At 41.9% G+C, this 23,344-nt stretch overlaps 1 protein-coding gene across 1 annotated transcript in view; it reads left to right on the forward strand.

Annotated features, from left to right (window-relative positions):
• FAH (fumarylacetoacetate hydrolase) overlaps positions 1–22,684 on the forward strand; it is a 30,984-nt gene extending 8,300 nt beyond the window's left edge. Inside the window, exons 2-14 of the mRNA XM_018561363.1 lie at positions 3,999–4,109; positions 5,159–5,280; positions 7,836–7,885; positions 10,150–10,240; positions 11,752–11,849; positions 11,980–12,032; positions 13,184–13,283; positions 14,338–14,468; positions 17,340–17,415; positions 19,180–19,226; positions 19,308–19,409; positions 21,604–21,721; positions 22,592–22,684. Coding sequence (XP_018416865.1) covers positions 3,999–4,109; positions 5,159–5,280; positions 7,836–7,885; positions 10,150–10,240; positions 11,752–11,849; positions 11,980–12,032; positions 13,184–13,283; positions 14,338–14,468; positions 17,340–17,415; positions 19,180–19,226; positions 19,308–19,409; positions 21,604–21,721; positions 22,592–22,662 — 1,170 coding nt within the window. The 3' untranslated portion in view covers positions 22,663–22,684. The remainder of the gene's footprint in view (positions 1–3,998; positions 4,110–5,158; positions 5,281–7,835; positions 7,886–10,149; positions 10,241–11,751; positions 11,850–11,979; positions 12,033–13,183; positions 13,284–14,337; positions 14,469–17,339; positions 17,416–19,179; positions 19,227–19,307; positions 19,410–21,603; positions 21,722–22,591) is intronic.
• Positions 22,685–23,344: the final 660 nt, after the last annotated feature.

Here is a 23,344-nt window from a genome sequence, read left to right on the forward strand (position 1 = left end):
TAAATATTTATCAATTAATTTTTTTATTAAATATTTTTATTTTTTACTTTACTTTTAGGGGCTTTGGGGAAATATTAGGGGTCTAAACAGACCCCTGATATTTCCCTTTTAAAATAGAAAAAGAGATTGAGAACACAGAGTCCTCAATCTCTTTTTCTGTGTCCCCTGTTATCAATGAACAGGAATCCTTTATACTGAGTGTTTCTGTTCATTGATAATATAGTATGTTTACTATAACTACAATTATGAATGAACAGGTGGGGATACAGATCACTCCCATTCATTCATAATTGAGGATATAGTAACCATACCATATCCTCAATTATCTACAAACACTCAGCGATCACTGATCCCTAAGTGTATGTAGCCTGCTCTCCTCTCTGACACACACTGTCACAGGAGGCTGAGTGAGCGGTGCGAGGGAAGAGCCCAGCCTCCTGTGACAGCGCTGTCTCCACCCCCACACCGCTCTGCCGCACTGTGATAGGCGCCTGAGCGCTGTGGGAGGAGAGACACCGGCCGATCACGGCGGTCTCCTCCCGCAGCGCTCGGCTGGCTGTCACTTTCTCTCCTCCCTGCTGGGACAAAGAGCAGCGCCCAGCGGGGATGAAAGAAATCACGGCTGCACGGACAAAACGGCAGGAAAAGGGCACTTTCGGCCGGCGCCCCCTTCATCTTTTCGCCCGGGGCCAGCACACCGGCCGCCCCCCCGGTTGTTACGCCACTATATATAAGGGATGCACGATACCATTTTTCCAAGTACGAGTACTGATACATTTTGTAGGGGATATTCCCTACTATATTGTAGGGGATGTTCAGCTTGGATTTGGAAGTGGCTGACAGAGTTGATTTAATAAGACATTTCAAAGAACAAGTGAAACATAACGCTATCCAGAAAAACTACATCTATGATAAAGTCAGAAAGTCCAACCGGTGTACCCTGATCTGAACTATGTGTACTCAACACCAGATTCCAGAGAGCTCCTCACATGTGTAGTCAATGAGTCTGCTTCCTGAAGCCTGTGCTGCACCACCATTCAGATTCATCTTTCCAAGGGAAGTTAAAGGATGATAGCTGTGAGAATCCTCTTAGTTCTAACGTTTGATACATCATGCTTTTTGTGTCTTATAGACAACAATGAGCCTGTTCTCCCCCACATTACAGACTGATAAGTGAAAGGTGTTCCCCGATCACCAGATTACATACAGAATGGTGTAGGCTGCATTGACATATATCAGCAAATTCTGCATGAAATCCTGAAGCTGTGAAGAAGAAGCTGTGTTTGCTGCATGCATTTCCAATTTCATTTTACATTTTGACAGAAGGTGTTCCCTTATGGCATTTCAAGAGAAAAATATAATCAATCAATATGAGGTTATGCCTAACCGATATTGACTTCTGTCTCTAAATATGAGCTTTCCGATGTCTCTGTACTGATGCTATAGAACCCCAGAAAGTGTTGCGGTTATCATAGTTATGGATGGGCTGGGATAGTGACAGTAGAAATGAACGGCACACAATCAGTGTTTATATTTCAGCACTAGAGGGCGCTCCACTACCAGTAATCTCACGGAAACTGACACAAGCTGGCCACATATCCAATATTGGACACATGGACACCATATAGATGCAGATTGTGCCACTAATTAAAATAAAATAAAATAAGGTTTCTAATCAGCTGCATTTACAGTGCACATTTGTCACATAATCAATGGCTGACAGTGTGTGAACCAACCAGTTGACCTTTGTATTTAAAAATTCTCAGTACCTTAATAAACAATTGAAAATTAAGATAAAACTGATTAACCAGAATAATGTGCATGGTAACGACAGCTGTGTTATAGAAAACACATTCTAAACAGAGCGGAGTTGATTGATGAACACTGGAAGGAGAATTGCCCACAAAAAACAGATTCCTTATTTTACTCGAAAGATAAAACATATGCCATTTCTAACAGCTGTGCTTGTATTACACTTTTCTGTTTTGTTGTCAGCACCAGTGCAAATTAGTTATCTAGTTAAATTGAAAAAAAGATACATTTGTCCATCAATTTTAATTAAATATGCTAATTACATTTATGATAAATTGAGGATATTAGAGAGATAGATAGATAGATGATAGATAGATAGATAGATAGATAGATAGATAGATAGATAGATAGATAGATAGATAGATGGTTTAATCAATAGATGGATAGATAGATAGATTAGATAGATAGATAAATAGATAGATAGATAGATAGATAGATAGATAGATAGATAGATAGATAGATAGATAGATAGATAGATTAGAGAGATCTATAAACATAACCTGTGTAAATAATTGCATTATAACTAGAGGTGCACCGAAATGAACATTTTAAAAACGAAACCGAAATGAAAACAAAATGTCGGGCCAAAACCGAAAATGTTTCTTTTCTAAACTGATCTATTTTTCTGCATCACCTGTTATAAATGAACAGGAAGCCTCTATAGTGACAGGGTTATTCACAAAAGGGTGAAGAGTTTGGAGAAGGCAGGAGAGGGGAACGATCTAGGACAACATAGCTGAACTGGAAAGTGAGCTGCATTGGATAATTTTTCCAAATCAGCTATGTTGTCCTAGATTGTTCACTTCTCCTGCCTTCTCCAAACTCTTCACCCTTTTGTGCATAACCCTGTGAGTGTTCCTGTTCATTCATAACGTGTGGATATAGTATGTTTACCATGTCCACAATCATGAATGAACAGGAGGTGATGTAGATCACTTTCCATTCATTCATAAATGGGGACACAGTAAACATACTCTGTCCTCAATTATGCACAAACACTCAGCAATCACTGAGTGTTTGTATTCGCTCTCCTTCCTGACAGCTGTCACAAGAGGCTGAGTGAGCAGTGCGGGGAGCATAGCTCGATCTGACAGCTGACTCCTCCCCTGCACCGCAGGCCTGCCTCCTGTGACAGCACTGGCTGTGTCCGCCCACACGGCTGCTCTCTTGATCTGTGACAGGAGGCTGAGCGGTGTGGGAGGCAGAGACACCGGCCGTTCACAGCGCTCTCCTCCATTTTGCCAAAAGTGCCATTTTCGGGCCGATATGTTTTGGTGGCCGATATATCGGTGCATCCCTTTATAACTAAAGCTGGTGACCCACAGCTCAAATTTTCACCAATTCCTGCTGAAATAGCTGAAATGTGATCCATGGGTCGCCCTGCCGGCACTACCAGTTTCGGCAAAAGTTTATATTTTTGAATCGACTTTTATGGAGGGAGCAAGGTGGAAAATTATCAGCCGAACAGTGTCTGTAGCCAGCAGGTGCAGGCACCGCTCAGGTATTCAACAGCTAAATACTATAGCCAGCAGTAGGTAGTCCTTCATCCAGATTGTTTGGTGTGGATGTACGTTTGGCTTGCCTCTTGTGTGCACTCCCCCGGGCTACATCTGCTCATGAGTTTTTGTTGTGCGCCCATACCGGCTCCCTCAGATCCCTGAATATTTGGATACTATACCCCAATAGCTATTCATTGTTCATAGCATGTTTTCCCTTGCCCAACCATGTTTATTAAGTGCCCTGGTCATTGGGCCTCACTGTGCAACAATGTTACGACTTTGTTCCTTAAAAAAAACATATTGAAAGAAAAATAGTCTATAGCACTTGTAAAACCTGGGGCAAAAGTAGAAGGGTTTGAAGGTGAAATGAAGGTCATGAAGGTGAAATGAGGGTTATGAAGGTAAATTGAAGTTTATGAAGGTTGTGAAATGAAGGTCATGAAAGTGAAATGAGGGTTATGGAGGTGAATTGAAGGTTGTGAAGGTGAACTTAAGGTTGTGAAGGTGAACTTAAGGTTGTGAAGGTGAACTTAAGGTTATGAAGGTGAAATTAAAGTTGTGAAGGTGAATTGAAGGTTATGAAGGTGGAATAATCAAACAAAAGGTTACATGTATTCACTAGAAGGAAAGGAAAAAGTTTAAAATGAATAACAAATTTAATAAAATTTTACTTTTACTTTCCTACAGCCGCGGCATCGGATAGGAGTGGCCATTGGGGACCAAGTCCTAGATCTTAGTGTCATCAGACATCTTTTCAATGGGCCTTTCATGTCAGCACACCAGGCTGTATTTAATGAGGTACAGTATAAAAACTTGTGTTGTCTTTGAGCTGGGACCACCCATGATGAGTGTTGGGGCTTAATTAGCCAGGAAACAATGGAGAAAATGTCATGCGGTAATACTGACCACACCAGGTAGATTTTTCTCAGATTTGAACAGTTACAGATCATATTTAGGCACAGTCTTGCTGGTGTGTGGCCAGTTTTTGATGGTGACACATTGCTTCACCACTGACAACTAATATGAGGATATTTGAAAATGTGGAAAGAAAGTGCTGGACTGATGTAGTTATTCTCTTGGTGTTTCTCATCCAACAGTAGTTAGGTGATGTGAATATGGGTGATCTGGCTGACGGGTGGGCAGCTTCCACAATCCAAAGGATCTCCACAGTATCCTTGGCTTGACAGTGAATACAGTAGATGTAGAAATTGAAGCACCACACAAATTAAAATAGTCCAGATACAACTTTATTCCATTAGGGTCAGGAGACATTCAAGTAGAGTAGCGTCTACTAGCCTCTGGCTACTCTACCTGAATGTTCCTTGACCCTAATGGGTCAACTATTGGTGTCTTGTCTATTTTAAATGGTGTGTGCGTTTCAATTCCTATGCCAACTGTGAACCAATAAAGGGGCATATCTTAACTGACCACAAATGGAAAAGAGTTGAAATAGAGATATTTTATGAAGGGACCAAAGTGCCAATTGAGCCAATGGTATTCCATAGCAAAGAGAGGAGAAAGTCCTACATCAGAACTTTGCTATGAGCCCAGTGATTTGTCATAATGATCATGCTTGCATGTGAACTTGCTTCTTTCGAGGATGCTAGCAAGACATAATGAAGGGAATTTATCAAAACTGGAGCAGACAAAATCTGGAGCAGCTGTGCATGCCAGCCAATCAGCTTTTCTCTTTCATTTTCAAATCTTAACTGAACAAACTGAAGCTGATTGGTTGTCATGCACAGCTGCTCCAGATTTTGTCTGCTCCAGTTTTGATGAATTCCCACAATGTATATTCATGAGACTTGTAGTGTGTCCTATTTTAAAGAAATGTTGCTTTTTTATAGCCAACTCTAAATAATTTTATGGCTCTTGGGCACAAAGCATGGAAGGAAGCCCGTCAAGTTCTTCAAAAGCTACTGGCAGCATCTGAACCCACACTCAGGGACAACAAGGAGCTGCGTGCCAGGTGAGAGGGCTAAGTCCTGTTTAAACTGAGCCCCGGTATGCTGCATCTGTTTGTACAATGTACTAGCGGGCACAGAGGACCTTTGTTTACTTGGGGTCAGTCACCTCAATTACTTTCCTGACAGCCTCCTCCTTGCCTTTTTTCTTCACTGTAAAATCCAATATGAATCACAACTCTGATCGGACTTATGATTAGACTACTGTCTTTATTCTAGAACAATGTCAGCATAAGTTCAATCTGATTCATAGACCCGCTTCCGATTTTGCCAAAAAAATAGAAGTGGAAAAATAGTTTTTATTTCTCACTGGTTGTATGTTTGGGGCTGCAGCAAAAACATGAGGCCCCACGCCTGTGCAGTTTGATCAAAATGTATTTACTTATTATAGATATTTATATAGCGCTAACAATTTACGTAGCACTTTACATCAGTCCCTGCCCTCAAGCAGCTTACAGTCTAAGGTCCCCATTACACACACATGGCTGATTTACATAGGAGCCAGTTAGCCTTCCAGCATGTCTTTGGAGTGTGTTGAAGGAAACTCCACACAAGCACAGGGAGAACATGCAAACAGTGTCCTGACCAGAACTTGAACCAGGGCCCCCAGTGCTGCAAGGTAGAAGTGCTAACCACTACACCACTGTGCTACAGGTTATATAGAGTTCAATGGTAACACATGTAAAAAGGAAGTAAAAGGCACCTGAAACACACTGCACAGGTGTGAACCAAATAGGGCTGCAGCTAACGATGATTTTCATAATCGATTAGTTACCCGATAATTTTTTTCAACTAATCGAATGGTTGTATAAAAAAATCTCTCTCTCGGTGCCAATACCTGAGCAAAGTGGTTGCTAGGTCTTTTACCCACGTTGGGTATCATCAGGTTACCGAATAATATGACTGTATTTTGCACTACCATTTAATCTGTAAGCACTATTTTTTCCTCATGGATTGACTTCCTCTCCCGTTTGCGGCTTCAACAGAACTCCATGTTTGGAACTTGTAGAAATCCACTTGTGGAAACACTGCTTTTATGTAACCTCTGTAGTAATTTGCCCTATTGTCAAGACCTCGATCTAAGCACCGTGTATTATGTTGTACTGAGTTGTCTTTTCTGACGAAACCAATAAAAAATTAATATGGAAAAAAAAATCTCTCTCTCTCACACCAACTAATCGATGATGAGAATAGTTGCCAACTATTCTCATCATCGATTATTATCAATTTAGTTGATTAGTTGTTGCAGCTCTAGAACCAAATGTGAAACATTGCAAATCAGGAAGATGACTTCATACATAGATCTACAAATATAAGGGTGGTAGCACATACTAAGGGTAATTTTGTCATTAGGATGCAATGGTAAGAGTAGCATCTTGCTGCTGCCCTATCAGAACGAAATTTCATGCCCTCGGCTCCTGCTTCCGACAGAGCTCTAGATGAAGCCGAGGATCACAGAAAATAAGTCCCTCTTCAAACAAGTGCGAGAATGCTCAGAGGAATCCCATTGTCTTCAACGCCTACTGATCACATTTGAGCATTCTGTCACTTGTAACCTGATACCTGTAGCGAAAAAGGTACACGGGCTTCTTTTCCAACCAAGTGACAAAAACATTTAAATTGGCTGGAAAAGACCTCAATGTGTATACAGGTACGTCATAGTTATTTGGTGATGAAGGGAAGTCGCTATGTTGCAGCATGGTAGAAACCAATATGATTCTTTATATTGTATGTACATTGGGGGAATCAAAGCAATTGCATCAGTTTTAGCCTCTTAGATCATTTTTTTATGTGCAAATCTGTCTTTTAACATGTGCCCCTGTTTTCACCAGAGCTTACACTACTTTTCCAACTGCACATTTTTTTGCACGTGTTTTCATCTGAGCTTGTTCTGGGCTGTATGAAACTGGAGCATCTTCTTAGAAAACAATCACAACTTAAGAAGTCCCTATGACCACTTCTTCAAGAAGCGACAGTTAAGCTTTTTGCCTGAAGTTACAAGTTACTTCTTTCCTGGAGTCTGTTAAACCTCATTTATCAACAACATTTCACTAGCATCATAAATCTGGTGCAAATATATTCATACAACTTCCAGCAATACTTTATACAGAAATGCAGGATAGTAATGGCTGCTGCTTGGGTCCTCCCGACCGAGGCCCCAGCGCTGCCTCACCGTTTGCTTGCAGGCTGTCCTGCCTCACTCCGATCCCACTGCCGTTCTGCCGTTTGCAAGTGCGGCTGGATGGACGGCGGCCTCCCCCCCACCATCTCTTGTCCTACCTTGCCTGGGTCTGCTGGGGGCCCCCCCCCCCCCCAGACTCAGGCCCCGGTGCAGCTGCACTGGCTGCACTGGCGGTAGTTCCGCCCCTGATGATAACTTCCCCCCATAGTGTAACAAAGCTGCTGTAGAAATGTGTACCAAGGTGAAGTCTCTAGTTCACTACAAGTGTACCATGACTTGTATTTGTACTCTGTGTACTTTGGGCCTGTGTAATGTTTACATTTTGTTTTGTATTAATATACTTATATTCCCCATTTCATTGTTGTTATTTGATTTCAGAGCGTTCGTTCCACAATCTAAGGCTAAACTTCATCTTCCAGCAAATATTGGTATGTAACGCTGACTTTATTTTTTATTCATTTGCAAAGAATATATACAAAACATACAAAAAATAGACATCTAAGGAGATAAAATCAACTCTTTATCAGATTAGTGTGGTCAAATGATGTTTGCATGTGTCCTGTCCTGCCTGAGGGGCTGAAAGAAAAGTACATTGTATGGCCAGTAAGTAGTAAAGGATTTTGAGATGAACAGATTATAACTTTAGAGGCAAGATGAATGAAATAATATGGGCTATTGCCATTATCTGCTACCAGTATTCACTGTTTCTGAAAAAAAAAATGTCAGTGTCCTTACAATGTATACCGAGTATAAATAGCAAATGTGTTCCTATTCTGAACTGCTGTCAGCCTTTTATACTCGAAATAAACACTGTCTGGCCAAAAAAAAGTCACACACTCTAATATTTATTGGAGCGCCTTTAGCTTTGATTACGGCTTGCATTCATTGTGGCAATTGTTTCAATAAGCTTATACAATGTCACATTTATTTCCGTCCAGAATCTTCTCCAGAAAGATTCTCAATGGGGTTAAGGTCTGGACTCCGTGGTGGCAAATCCATGGTTGAAATGATGTGTCATGCTCCCTGAACCCCTCTTTCACAATTTGACAATGTGAGCCTGATGAATCCTGGCATTGTCATCTTGGAATATGCCCAATGTGCCATCGGGAAGAAAAAATCCATTGATGGAAAACCTGGCCATTCAGTATATTCAGCAGACATCTCAACTCTCCCAGATGCTCCGAGAGTCTCCCGCTACTAGATAAAGGCTCCTGGACACCCGAGAGAGAAACATTTTCTACCGGAAAGGTTTTACTCTGCTCTATGCTCTGGTCGCCGTCAGTCAAAAAAAAATGGCATAGGAACTCATAGCTAGATTGCTATTGGCAATTTCAAATTGAAATAGCCAGTAGCAATCTAGCTATGAGTTCCTATGCGGTTTTTTTTTGTCCTGATGGCAGCAACTGTCAGGACACTAAAAAAACAGCAGATAGGAAAGGAAGCATCACCTCCCTGAAATGAGAAGGGCGCCTCCCGGAAATGACTTATTTTAGGTTGGGATCCCTGATTCAGGTAGGCAGCTGACCTCATTTTTGGGGACATAGCATTGCTGAACCTAGACCTGACCAACTGAAGCAACCCCAGATCATAACACTGCCCGAAACCCAAGTGGTGACCTTTATTTTTGGCCAAGCGGTGTAATACAATCTCTCTGCAAAGTTACACTTGGTATGAACTAAATAAACATAAAGAATATGTTGCCAGTGCACCTTAAAGCAGAAGTCTGGGCAGTAATTTTTTATTAACCCTTGCAGTGTGGCTCCCTGCTTGTTAACTGCTTGTTTTTTCTAGGTTAAAAAAAGGTTTTACTCACCCGATCCTCCAAGCCGCTTTGCTCTTAGACCAGTCCCTGGGCCTCTCTCCCCCTCAGCTGCAGCGGTCTAAGGTCCAATTGATCATCACGTTCTATACACAGTGTAGGGACATGAGGATGCTGAGGAACATTCCTAGGCTGCAGTTTAGGGGGAGACGGTATTCAGTGACTGGAGAAACAGGGAGCCGGCTCTGCGGTTCAGGTGAGTATAACTTTTATTTTGTTTTTAGCACTAAGACAAAAACGAGCACTTTACCCTTGCAGTGCAGGGGTGGCCCCACTGCAAGAGTTAAGAACACTTTTGCCTGGAGTTCTTTAATCCTCTGCAAAAAGGAACCGTCTTTATTGACGATCGTTCAGCATGTTATACAACAAAGGGTCCTTTCATCAGGCATAGTGACAAATTGTAACATATTCTTCCATTTGACTGCTTTGGCTTTATCCACCAGTTCCTTCAGCACCTGCACTTGGGTGTATATACCGGTCTGCTGAGCAATGGCTGTATCTCTATTATTTATTCCATCACATATCCCAAAAATAAAAGGATTATTCCTCATTTCGGGACAGTTGGCAAAGCCATGGAAATCATTGCTGCACACCCCATCAGCCAGATGCACATCCAGTTGATGTGTAGTGAAAATATATAGCCAAATATTATACAGTTATTTATTCCAAACTGCGTACAGCTGTATGATCATCATCAGTGCAATGTATGGAAACCGTGCCTTCTATGGAGTAGGGCTTGGGACCCAACAAGGTTATGGTTATACTCTCTTGTATTTAAAACAGAAAATGGCTTTACTTGTGTTCAACTTTTAGAAAAATGTTCTACTCTGATTCAGTTTGAACACCCGGAATTACCACAACTTTGTTTTGTAGGAGATTACACAGATTTCTATTCCTCAAAGGACCATGCTACTAATGTAGGGATTATGTTCAGAGGGAAGGAAAATGCTCTGATGCCAAACTGGTGAGTGTAGGTTACCCTTTGAGGATGTTGTTATAGTTAGGTGCTCAGAGAGGATGCTTTTTGTGTATAGAATAGGGGAACTGTGGCTTGTCTCTGCCCTCATTTATTATGCATATTGTAAACTTGGTGGGAAATAATCTATTATGCATGTTATACACATTCTGGGAACTGACCCCCACACACCCAGTTCGACTCATGTCATGTACCTCCAGACACATATAAGCAAGGCCATCCCTATAATGAGACAGCCAAGCTGGATCTCTTTGGGTCAATTTGGGGGGCCACCCACTCTCTTTCTGGCCAGAGTGTCCCAGGTTGCTTAGAGCCTAGTGTAAGGGCATACACATCTCCCCACCCAGCTCTTGGCAGCCTGGGATTCTCTGACTGGTGTCCCACTCAGCTCCTGGCAACCAGTGATGTCAGTGAGCTGGGCAGGATGCTGGCCAGAGCCACTACCAACACCCCCTGTAACCCCCTACGGCCTCAGGTGGCGAAATGAATAGGGACACCCCTGAATATAAGTAACTGCACCTCTTTGTCATATGGAGTGACTCACACTTCTCTGTTACACAAAGTGCCTTACTTCGATGTGTTGCTTGTTGGTTCTCACAGCTGTGTAAGGCCCCTTTTAGACCAATCAGGTCCCCCTGTTAAGAGTTCAGTACTGTTCCGTTTCGGGGACCTGATCGTAATTCAAGTCCCCCTATTGCACTCAGAGCCTTATGCTTCAATACACTCAGTGCTCCATGCCTCTGTTACATGAATTACAACCTCTCCATCAAGCTTCTCTATTACACGGTGCCATGTGAATTTTATGCAGAGCCTCATGCTTGTGTATTACACACAGTGCTTTATACCTGGATATTACATGCAGTGCCTGTAGACTTTTTGTTACACTTAGGGCCTATTCAGTAGTGCCACATTCCCCAATTACATACATTACAGGCATTAACTCAAGCTCATCTGTTACACAAACTACCTTATGTACTTATGCATTACACAAAGTGACTTTAGCCTGTGTATTGCACAGAGTGTCTCATGCCTCTCCATTACATGCATTGCCTCATGCCTCTCTAACAAGAAGTGGCTTGTGCCTGTATTTTATGCAGTGCCATTATAATCTGTGCCTCATACATCTCCACTACATGCAATGTTATTTACCTTTTACATGCAGTGCCTCATACAATGCTTGCCCATTTTATGCAGTGCCTCATACCTCTTTTACACGCAGTTCTGTAAGCCATATATTGCACACAGTGCTTCATACTTCTATATAACAGGCAGTCTCTATTACATGCAGTGCTTAACATCTACGTATCAATACACAGTGCTTACTCCTTTAATATACCCACTGCCTCACGTTCCTTTACTACTGTACATGGGGTTCCATACACCCCTTTATTATTTGAATTATCCCACACCTCTGCTACATACAGTACCCCACAGTTACTGCCTTATTCTTGTATGTAACATGATTTATGCATGTGCTCTTAGCTATTTATTTTACACAGGTTGCACCTTCCAGTTGGCTATCATGGACGGGCATCTTCTGTTGTGATATCTGGGACACCGATCCGCAGACCAAAGGGGCAAGTTAGGCCAAATGATGGTAAATTATGTTTAATTTCTGTTGAGATATTTTCTGTGTTCTCTATTGTTCATTATTATGCTCACCCATGTTGTGCATGAATGACAGCTCCTGTATTCCTTCACTGAGAAAAAATCAATTCTTATTTCAGACAAACCTCCTATATATGAGGCCAGCAAACTCCTGGATATCGAGTTAGAAATGGTGAGAAATGTTGGCATTTTGTCAAATTGTGGAGACATTAAATGCGCTTTAACTTTAAATGTGCAAGAGATACATTCTTTAATTGCAAAACTAGGAGTTATACCTGTCTGTGGTCCTCTGATCATTTGCCTAAAGTGTATTTCCACTTTTGTAGTGAAATTTGAGAAACCCCTCTATTGTCTGTTATGACTTCCCATTCACACCCGAAAAATATTTGTTTTAAATATTTCTTTCCTTTTAGATGTGTCTTTGGTGAAGGCCTTTGTGCAGATTCCAGGCTACTCTGAGCAGTTTGAAAGTAGAAGGACAAATTAAGGGACAGACTGAGCTTCCTCTCATTTACGTACAATGATCCTAAGTCATATCCTTTAACCCTTTGTTAGGACAGACAGTGTTCAGATCTAGTTTCCAACTGATAATGAGATCTGCCAGCACAGTACAGGCAGGGTTATTCATGGTAAACAAACCAAAGCTAGGTAGGATTTTTAAGCAAGTAAAAAGCACTTAAAAATAGAAGAGGCAATTTTTAATTATTTTTTTAGTTGTGCAACGTAAATGGGAAAATAACTTTATAATAGGTGTTATCCCAAATTTGGCTGCATAAGTGGAAATATGCTTTAAGGCTAATATTAGTTTGGGGGAATTTGAATCACCCAGAAGTAATCATGAAGAGGGATATAAACAGCCCCACTCATAAAAATATTGCACAACTTAGGCTAAGCCTTAAATAAAATCTTAAAGCGTATCTAAACCCATGAACAACAATATAACATATAGGAGCTTATCAGTTTATAGATGTGGTGGCTGCATTTGTCATTTACAGACCCTTTTCCCTTCTTCTTCACCTGGCGATACTGCCAGTAGCATACTACCTGTTCTAGGGTGACAACATTCAATCACTGTACTGTATCTTTGAAGGAGTAGTGTTATCATCCTAGAACAGGAAGTGTATTGGGACTTCATATTACCCCCTCTCCATCTTTAAAACATAGGGTTGTTCTGTAGTTCACAGAGGTGATATGGACAGGGATATTAACACTTCTTGACATAACAGAAGGAGGTAAAAAATGAGAAGTTCCTTGCTAGGGATAAACAGATTTCAGTTCTGTACATGAAAAAAAACAAAATCCTCTGTCTTTTTATTTTACCAGGCTTTCTTCGTAGGCCCAGGAAACAATTTAGGAGAACCAATTCCCATTCAGAAAGCTGAGGAGCATATTTTTGGCATGGTACTAATGAACGATTGGAGTGGTAAGACTGTCAGGAGCTTTATTAATTGCACAGATTTATTAAACATGTATTATTTCCTGTATCAAAGATGACAAAGGATTTTCTCTCGAATATACCACAAGGGTCTCTTTTCAAGGACACTCACTCTTCAAGTGACGGTATTAGCTGTGATAAACAGCACTGATCTTTAATATCTCCTCTCCTGTAGCATTAGCATTGTCTTATCTGCTCAGTACTACAATACTTCTCATAGATCACATCTGCCAGTAAAACTTTCTGACCAGAGGCGTATCTACAACAAATTGCTCCCCTGGCATCCTGCCCAGCTCGTGGCAACCAGTGATGTCAGCTTTTACATTTCATTTGCTGTCTCTGAATAGCAATAAGTTCCACTCTGGGTCCTGGAGCCCAGAAGCTTTGTGGCCATTGGGTGGGATGAAGTCTGGTAGTCAGATCTCATTATTTGTCTCAGCTATCCACAGGCCTTTGACTGATGCTCAGTCTTCCCTCTCTCTCTCATTGCTACTGGGTGAAAAGGCTGAGTGCTGACAGAACACTAAGAAGGTACTAAGGTACCAAAAATGGTGCCTGTTTACTTTAGCAAACCAATTAGGGGCAACTAATTAGTAGCTTAATGAGCAGATTTTTGTTTGTATTTACATGGTAATATAGTCAGGTTGAAAAAAAGACACAAGTACATCAAGTTCAACCAATATAAAAATAAATAAAAATTAAAACCTCCATATACAGAACACTGTACCCATAGTTGATCATATGAACTTGATGTACAAAGACTTCCTAGATTTAAACTGTGTGTGTTTGCTGTCTTGATAATTAAAAGTGCAGAACAAATCTGCTTGGACTGTTCCTGGGTGTCCCTGTTGTATGCATAGTTTACTGCTGCCAATACCAGTTGAGCCTGGTGGTCATGACAGTGGTGTACAATGGTGTGGGACACCAGAAAGGGCACATTAGATGATGTTCCTACAGAAGTCATCTAAAGAAATGTTCATTTCTACCGTGTATTTAATATGCACATTTTCAACTGCCTGTAACACTGTATTTTTCCTCTTAGCTAGAGACATCCAGAAATGGGAATATGTTCCACTTGGACCTTTTTTGAGTAAGAACTTTGGCACCACAATATCTCCATGGGTGGTGCCAATGGAGGCCCTGATGCCGTTTGTGCTTCCCAATCCAATCCAGGTGACTAGAACTAGACAAGCAGCAGAGTTCTCTAGGGGCATGAAATATATGTTAACAATAATAGGATTTTGTTCATTGTCTTTTGATATGCCCATATGGGGATTTAAATGAAATGTAATATACGTAGTGTGTGCTTGCTTTATCTGCTTTTTATACACAGTCTACAAGACACATAATATTACACAATACACAGTATACAATATTATTTCTCCGATGGGAAATGGACTTCCATGTGGAACACACCATGTGACTTTATGGTTAAGCCCTTCCAACTGCTATTCCATTAATAAAACAATCTATGGTTTCTGTCCTTAGCCAGTATTTTCCCTTTTAAAATGCAGTATAGATAGACAGGAGAGCTCTACAATAGGGACACACACAGCAATGAAAACACTTTATTATGGTGGGAAAGATTTTGAATCACTGTCACAGTTTTATTACTCTCTGCGTTTTTGAGGCATTCTTCTAACTTCCTGTTCCAGTGAGATTTTATTTACATTTTGTTACTATTTGTGTCTCCGGGAGGTTCCCCTAACTTCCTGTTTAAAGAAGAACACCGGGCACACATTTTATTAACCCTTGCAGTGGAGCTACCCTCTAGCGCAAGGGTTAACTGCTTTTTTTCTAGGTACGTCAGGGGCGTCAGTGTCGCCACCTCGCGGTGTCGTCATCGTGCATGCGCGATTATGTCATCGCGCATGTACGACCATCTGATTGATGCCTACCTGCCGGCGGCCATCTTGGTGATGGATGTCGGCAGAGAGAGGAGGGGACTTTCACCCAGCTGGATGAGGTATGCCGCCGGGTCCCCTCCTCTCTCCTGATACTGTCGGGCTCTCAGTCCATGACCGAGTGCCCACATTTTTAGAGGAGGGTGACACCAAAATGACTCAGTCATTTTGGTGTCACCCCTGCAATGGTGACACCCATGTGACACCACTGAGGTAAGTTATACTCACTTGATCCTTGGAGCCCACTGGCTCTTGGACTAGTCCCTGGAGTCTCTCTCCTCCTCTGCTGCAGTGGTCTAAGGTCCCTGAGTCATCACGTTCTATGCACAGTGTATAAGACGTGAAGATGCAGAGGGATATATCATCGCCGCAGCGTAGTAGGAGATAGGCTGGTGGGAGTGCTGTCACATGACACAAATGAGCAGTTAACCCTTGCACTGAGTGGGTAGCCCCACTGCAAACGTTAATAAAATTTGTGCCCGGAGTTCTGCTTTAAAGCTGATGTTTGTAGCACTTTTTCAACCCACAGTTAACCCTAATCAGCCCTAATTAAATAATTTCTCCTCCGCGCTTATATATGTCTGCTGATTTTTGTTTTAATTTCTATTTTTTTTTACCATTAAAGCAGTAGTAAACCAAAAAAAAATAATATATCTGTGATCAGGCTGGCTCTTTATTGCAGAAGATGTATGCTTTGTTTCTTCTGCAATAAAACAAACTTAGATGCCTGTTCACAATCTTCCTCAGAAAAGAGCCAGAGGAGATTTACTTGCACTTTAATATTTATAAATTTTTTTTGATTGTTTTCATTTGTTTTGTATGTTAATTTTTTCAATATCACATAAAAAGAAAATGTACAAAGTTTTAGAAAAAGCCTTTTTTAACTAAACTAAAACCTCTATTATGTTTATGCCTTTTTGTCTATAGATTACATAGAAGATAAAATAGTTTTTGCAAGACAATATTACCAAAACAAAATCTTAGTTGGTCCCCCAAAAACCACTGTATGTATTTAAGAGAGGTACAAAAACTATCTCTGAATGAACAGGGTCATAGTGAAAACATGAACATTACTCTGGTACATAAGGGGCATACAGGAACAGGAGCTGAAGTGGTTAAACGCTAGCTTCTTTAAACTTTTTTTGTAGAACTACAAACCCCAGCTATCTTATAAGGTTTTAGCTGGGGAGATGTTTGACTACAATAGCCGCTCAGTGTCTGCAACCCCCTCTGTCAATGCCTACACTGGCTTCCAATAGCCCAAAGAATAAAATTCAAAATGTTAACAACCGCTTACAAAGCCATCCACAACTCTGCCCCCGGCAATATCTCCAACCTTGTCTCAAAGTATCACCCTACCCGTCCCCTCCACTCTTCAATAGACCTCATGCTTTCCAGCTCCCTCATCAACTCCTCCCATGCTCATCTCCAGGACTTCACTAGAGTCTCTCCTATCCTATGGAACTCTCTACCCCAACCTGTCCGTCTATGTCCCACTCTGACTTCCTTTAGGCGATCCCTTAAGACTCATCTCTTCAGGAAAGCCTATCCCACCTCAACCTAACCACTGAACAATCACTTTCTCAAACAATTCATCCCCACACAGCTACCTCCTCATGTATCACTTGACCTTCCCTTTTAGATTGTAAGCCCTCATGGGCAGGGCCCTCCTTACCATCTTTTCTTGAATTGTATTGTGATTGTAATGTCTTCCTTATATTGTAAAGCGCTGCACAAACTGTTGGTGCTAAAGAAATCCTGTATTATAATAATAATAATAATAATAATACAGGGTTAGTAGCAGTTAATAGGGCACTACATTTACACCTCTAGGACAGCCAAGCCAATGCTTCTTACTCAGGGGCATAACTAGAAATCACAGAGCCCCATAGCAAAATGTTGTATGGGGCCCTGTGATTTCTAGTTACGCCCCGTGCAGAGCCCACCTGAGATCCCACACAGTCCACCGGAGAGTGACCCTGCAGAGCCCACCATAGAGTGTCCTTTTATTTACTATATGACACATCATTGGGATTTCTAGTATGGCAGGGAACTTCTGTTTTGTGAGAGAAGACATCTTGTCAGGCAAGGAATGTTCTCCATCCATTGCTCACCTCTCATTGATTTCTGTCCCATGCAGGATCCCGTGCCTTTGCCGTATCTCCAGGATAAGAGTGATTACACATTCAATATTAACTTGTCTGTCAGCCTTCAAGGTAAATTACATTGACTAATGATTGTGTGTTATTGATCATTGTGGAGGTTGAAAGTAAGAATTTAAAGGACCACGCTGAGTTGTCTGCGTCTATATTGCAGCATTTTCTGTTCACATGAAAATGCTTTGCAGATTTAATAGCATAGTACAGAAAACAAATGTAACTTGTAGCCTGTGGCAACTAAATCAGTAAAATGCTGAGACCAGAAGGAAATTGATTTAAGAAATGGTTTTTGAAAAGCTTTACAAATGTGTTTAATAAGAAAATATAGTGCCGAGGAGGCTACTAAAGTTAGGAGGCAAACATACCACATTCTAAAATTGTTCCACACTAAAATTGTATTTCACTCCTTGTAATTTGTAACCTATAACTCTTAAGATAAACTGAAATCCCAGACATATAATATAATCATAAAAGATTTTTATTAGGAATTACTTTCTGTTAGCTACACTAATTATGTACACATTATTTTTGCCAAAACTGTGAAAAATGTGTTTTGTTTTTGTTTTTGCATTTTTTTTATAACAACATAAGAATTTATATATGTACATGTCACATCAAATTAAAACGGAAGATGGAAATTATGGTTAAACATCAAATGAACGAGGAAGATGGAAATTATGGTTAAACATCAAATGAACGAGGAAGATGGAAATTATGGTTAAACATCAAATGAATGAGGAAGATGGAAATTATGGTTAAACAAACACATAGAAAAATGGCAAAATTGCTCCGGTCCCCAGGAACAAAAACTTTTTTTCTGAAGCTGTGTCACTAAGGGGCTAAAATAAAAATGCTGAGCACGTAGAGGGGAGGGAGCGAGCTGGGAGCGGTCGCTACTTTACAGTGGTGATTTGGCCAGTAAATAACTGCACCTTACAGAAGAAGCGGTGGCTTCTTTACCACACACACAGGGACCATGGGGAACACAAGTAGCCACCCCCCAGAAGGAAGGACAGTGTCGGCACCAATTCAGAGATGATATGAGGATCTACAGCCGAGTGATACACAAATAAGACACATTTCTGTTAATAGTTAGGCCTTGTTCACACCAAATGCAGAGCAGAGCAGACCAAATGCATGAGTTTCTGCATACGCAGTGCAGTGGGTTTTGCCGCGTTTTTGATGCGTTTTTTTAGTTTAAAATGGGCTTTCAGTGCGTTCAAGAGCATTTGCATGCATTTTCGATGCGTTTGCATGCGTTCCAGAGCAGGTCCAGAGCAGGTAAAATAGGGCCTGCTGCAGTTTTTTTACCTGCTCTGGAACGGAACGCTGCAATGTAACCTGAAGCTAAAAATACCATTGGAATACATTGGACGCAGTTTTGCTCCGGTCTGTAACTGCTCTGCTCTGCTCCTGGAAAGCGCTTGGTGTGAACAAGGCCAAGGTACTTGAATGGATTTTTAAGATTTAACTCCTGAGTTTAGTGTCTCTTTGGTTGTAAGCCTCAATTCCTCCAGCCCCTAGAGTTAACAAGCAATTAACCCTTGCAGTATGATGGGGGGCAATGCAAGGGTTATTATTTTCTTCCAGCCCAGAGTTCAGCTTTACCATATCACAAGTAATATCTTCTTTACCTTGTTGTTTTGGTTTGTATTTGGACAGTACATGCATGTATGATATTTTTGTTATGGGTGAACACTGGTGAGCAAAATTACCTCCCTGAGTTTTCAGATATTGTACAAAGTCAGCTAATCTACTAACCCTCTATAGAAATAGCATAAAAGTTATGATAATAACCATTTCTTTCATCATTCCAACCAGGAGATTGCATGAGAGAGCCGGTGGCTATCTGCAGATCTAATTTTAAGGTAAGTCACCTATGGACAAGTCTCCAGTAGAGTTTCCATTCCTTGTATCCTATCTGTAACAATACATTCCTTGTCTTGTAGTACATGTATTGGACTATGAAGCAGCAGCTGGCCCATCACACAGTAACTGGCTGCAATGTTCGTCCTGGAGATCTTTTGGCATCAGGAACCATAAGTGGACCGGTAACCCTGAACCATATTATCTAAATATAGTAATTTATAATCACGACATCAGTTATTAAAGAGAACCGAGCATCATTCATATTACTTTAGTGCAGCGTTTCTCAACCTTTTTTCAGTCATGGCACCCTTTAACCACTTCAAGTCCGCGGTGTTAAACCCCCTTCCTATCCAGGCCATTTTTCAGTGTTCAGCGCTGCGGTACTTTGATTGACGTTTATTCCGTCATGCAACGCTGTACTGAAATATATTTTATACCATTTTTTTCCGACGTTCGCAACGATATGTAACATGTGTAGCGCAATTGTCGTTTTCGCATGCTAGCGCCGCGAAAGCGTATTTACATTTATATGTGCGTAAATGTGGGGGTGGGGGACTTAACAATTTGGGGGTTTTTTTAAAACTTTTTTTATGTGACTTTTATTTATTTTTTTACTCTTTTTATGTTTTTTTTACACTTATTGTTATTGCTATTACATAAGGGGATAACAATCCCCCTATATAATAGCAAAGGCACACTGACAGGTCCTCTTTATGGAGACATTAGGGATCTGTAAGACCCCTAATGTCACCTGGGGACCCCAAAAGAAGCTGATGAAGCAGAGATCTGCTTCACCAGCTTCTTCTCTCTGGCTATAGCAGCCAGATGACTGACAGGTGAATGCGGAAGTGATGTAATACACATCACTTCTGCATTCACAGCACAGAGGGATATCAGCAAGGAGGAAGATGCTGACCTCCCTCCCATCTTACCTCCTGACGCCCTCCCGAGCCGGTCCCGTGACGCAAATGGGGCAGCGGATCCCCGGATTGAAGGTGAGGGGTCAGGAGGGGGGGCGGCGGCACTCAAGGGGGGCGAGGGGGGTCACGCAGCCAGCACATACACGCGATCGGTAGGCTATAGAGCCGCCGATCGTGTGTGTATGTGAAACAGCCGGTAACGGTTCTTTGCATTGAACGGGCTTTCTCTGCCCGTGCGCGCGTGAGCAGAAAAAAAATGCCGTCTGAAAACGGCAACCCACAAATACGAGTCCGCCGTCCGTCCGTTTTTATGCAACGGGCGGACGGCAACAGGTTAAAAGTATGTAGAATCTCAATTCACCCCAGTCTAAAATGTAAAAACATTGATGCAAAGATCCATACCAGATCCTTATCTCAGATAGGGATCTGGTATGTATTTTAAGGGAACACTTGGAAAAACAGGTATATTAGGCACCAGAGATTGTTGATCCAGGGAATATCCGATTGCCTTATGGGACCAGGAAGGAATTTTTTCCTCCTGTTGGAGCAAATTGAACTATGCTTAATAGGGTTTCTTTTTGCCTTCCTTTGGATCAACAGTGGGTAACTGGGGGGCATAGCGTTCTGTTTTAGGTTTTTCTTCTTTTTTTTTTTCTTCCTCTTATCTCTATAGGTTGAATTTGATGGACTTATGTCTTTTTTCAACCTAACTAACTATGTAACCCCATGCAAAAAACAAAACAAAGATGGTGCTCCCCCTTTCACATCAGAGTCCCTCTTCATAATCAGGTGTCCCCCTTCATATCAGGTGTCTCCCTTCAAATCAGGAGCCCTCTCCTTTTACATCAGAGCCCCTTTTACATTAGGAGCCCCCTTCACATCAGAAACCCCCCTTCACATCAGAGCCACCCTATTATATCAGGAGCTGCAGCTATGGCAGAGGGTTGGAGGAGGTGTAGGCCTGGATGGAGGAGACCTACTGTCCTTTCAGAATAGATTCCACCCTCTGGTGGAATAGGAGTAGCAGGAGGAAGCTGTTGCCGGGGGAAAAATTAGGAGCCCAGTGGCTGTATGAGCCGCTATTGTGGAAGAGGGTAGGAAGCGCCAACACACCAGCGGTACAGCGGTGTGAGCCAGCGGTGGAGAGCCACTGGGAATGAGGGCGGGGAGGCAGAACTTTCATAAATGAACCCCTTAGTCATGTTACATACAGTCTTCTGTTCTACTTGTACTATCATTAGGTGTTATTATTATGCAGGAGTTATATATGATTGTGCTCTGCCATAGAAGCAAAGTAAAACTGTTGGCTTGCCATGCCCATGCTTTATCGGTTGCTTGTCATGCAATTTATTGGTTGCGGATTACATTTTTTTACTTGAAAGAGACAAATAACTTAATTGACTAATGGAATATCTGGCTATGCTCCTCTCATCTGACACCATTATTTGTCTGATAGGACCCATCAAGCTTTGGCTCAATGCTGGAACTGTCATGGAGAGGCTCTAAGGCAATTGATCTTGGAAATGGTCATACTCGGACGTTCTTGAGGGATGGAGACACTGTTATTATAACAGGTACTGTAGAGGTTCACTCTTTTATGGGTAGTTCTGGTTTCGCCTAGAGCTCTATGATTCTCGAGCAGCAAAATAGAAATGGACACTACAACAATGCTGAGCAAATTAGAACAATACCTGGATTATATTACAACTAACAGAGATTAAGCAAGCAATCACCTACTCCCCCCAAACTCGTATTACAGATACAGAGTTATCAGGAGACTCCTATTTCATATGATTTTGGAGTGATTTAATACAAATTCTGCACAGTGTATACCATGTACACACTCTAAAGAGCTTAAAGCTCACCCCTTGGCAGATTTTTAAAACTACTAATTAGGTCCATTTCACATGGCTGGCATCCATTCTATTCAGCAGGGGATCCATGCGCAGATCCCCTGTTGATCAGAGCAGTATGAAATGGATGTCATCTGTGTCCATTCGGTTTTTCGCACTTGAGGACCCATGTTAGGTCTATGGGGAGTTAGATGTAAGTGGACATGTGTCCCTTTACATCTGATTAGTTCCAATCTGTCGCGATCAGGTCCACCAAAACGGAATTCTGCTCAATTTCTTTTCCCCAAACCTAGATGGAGTCGGAGGGATAATAAGATGTAAAGGGATGCACGGCCATAGAGTTACACTGGGCTTCCAATCAGGCCTGCCTGAAAAACTGACAGGCGGATCTGAACGGCCTGTCCGTGTGAAAAGGGCCTAATAGGTAAAATGCTTCACACATACATGCTCAGACTGAGAGAGGAAGGATCAGCACCAAGAGCCAGTGCTTTGTTTATGAATAATAACTTCTCTTTACCACAGAGATGAATGAGACCTTCCTCCATTCATCAAGCTGTTTCTTTAATAGTAAAGCTTGTTTTCTTTCTACAGGTCACTGCCAAGGAGATGGGTATCGAGTTGGATTTGGAGCGTGCTCAGGAACAATTCTCCCGGCTGTATAAATGTAGACATTCTCGTTGCTACTAAATGATGTACATCTCATATGTTAAAGTGGACCATGCTTGATAATACAAAACTTAAAGGAGAACTATGAGGTGAGTGATTTTCACTCACCTCATAGTTCTAGCCGACCTGTGACAATGAGACTGTCACAGGTCGGCTCAGTAGATCGGGAGGTGAGCGAACACATACCGGCGATCGCTCACCTCTCGATCCTGTCACAGCTCTCTGACTGGTGGAACGGTCGGGGGAGGGGGCGGGTACAGCTGGCTATGCCTTTAGATAGGCAGAGCCAGCTGTCAGCCACGCAGCTGGGCGGATCCCGGCACAATTGTCGGGATCCGCTTCAGCTGCGGAGTCTCAGTACACCACGAGCAGCTGCTCGCGGTATACTGCGGCGTCTCAGTATACCGCGAGCTACAGCTCACGGTATACTGAGCCTAGGGTGACGGGAGGACGCTAGTTTGTGTCCTCCCGTTACCCTAAGGAGAACTATGGGGAAAAGGCTTAACCCCCATAGTTCTCCTTTAAGGGCCAATTCACACCAGCAGCTGCGATACAATGCATGGCCGCTAGTGTGTGTTGCCAGAAAGAGTGCTAATGAGACTGTTTCCTCTTTTTTTTTGTTAGAACTTTATTGAAATGTCAGGAATTACATTTCATTAGGTTCTATGGGCAGAGCAT

The sequence above is a fragment of the Nanorana parkeri genome, unplaced genomic scaffold (genome assembly GCF_000935625.1).
Source record: "Nanorana parkeri isolate BGI_ZX_2015 unplaced genomic scaffold, ASM93562v1 scaffold519, whole genome shotgun sequence".
NCBI lineage: Eukaryota > Metazoa > Chordata > Amphibia > Anura > Dicroglossidae > Nanorana > Nanorana parkeri.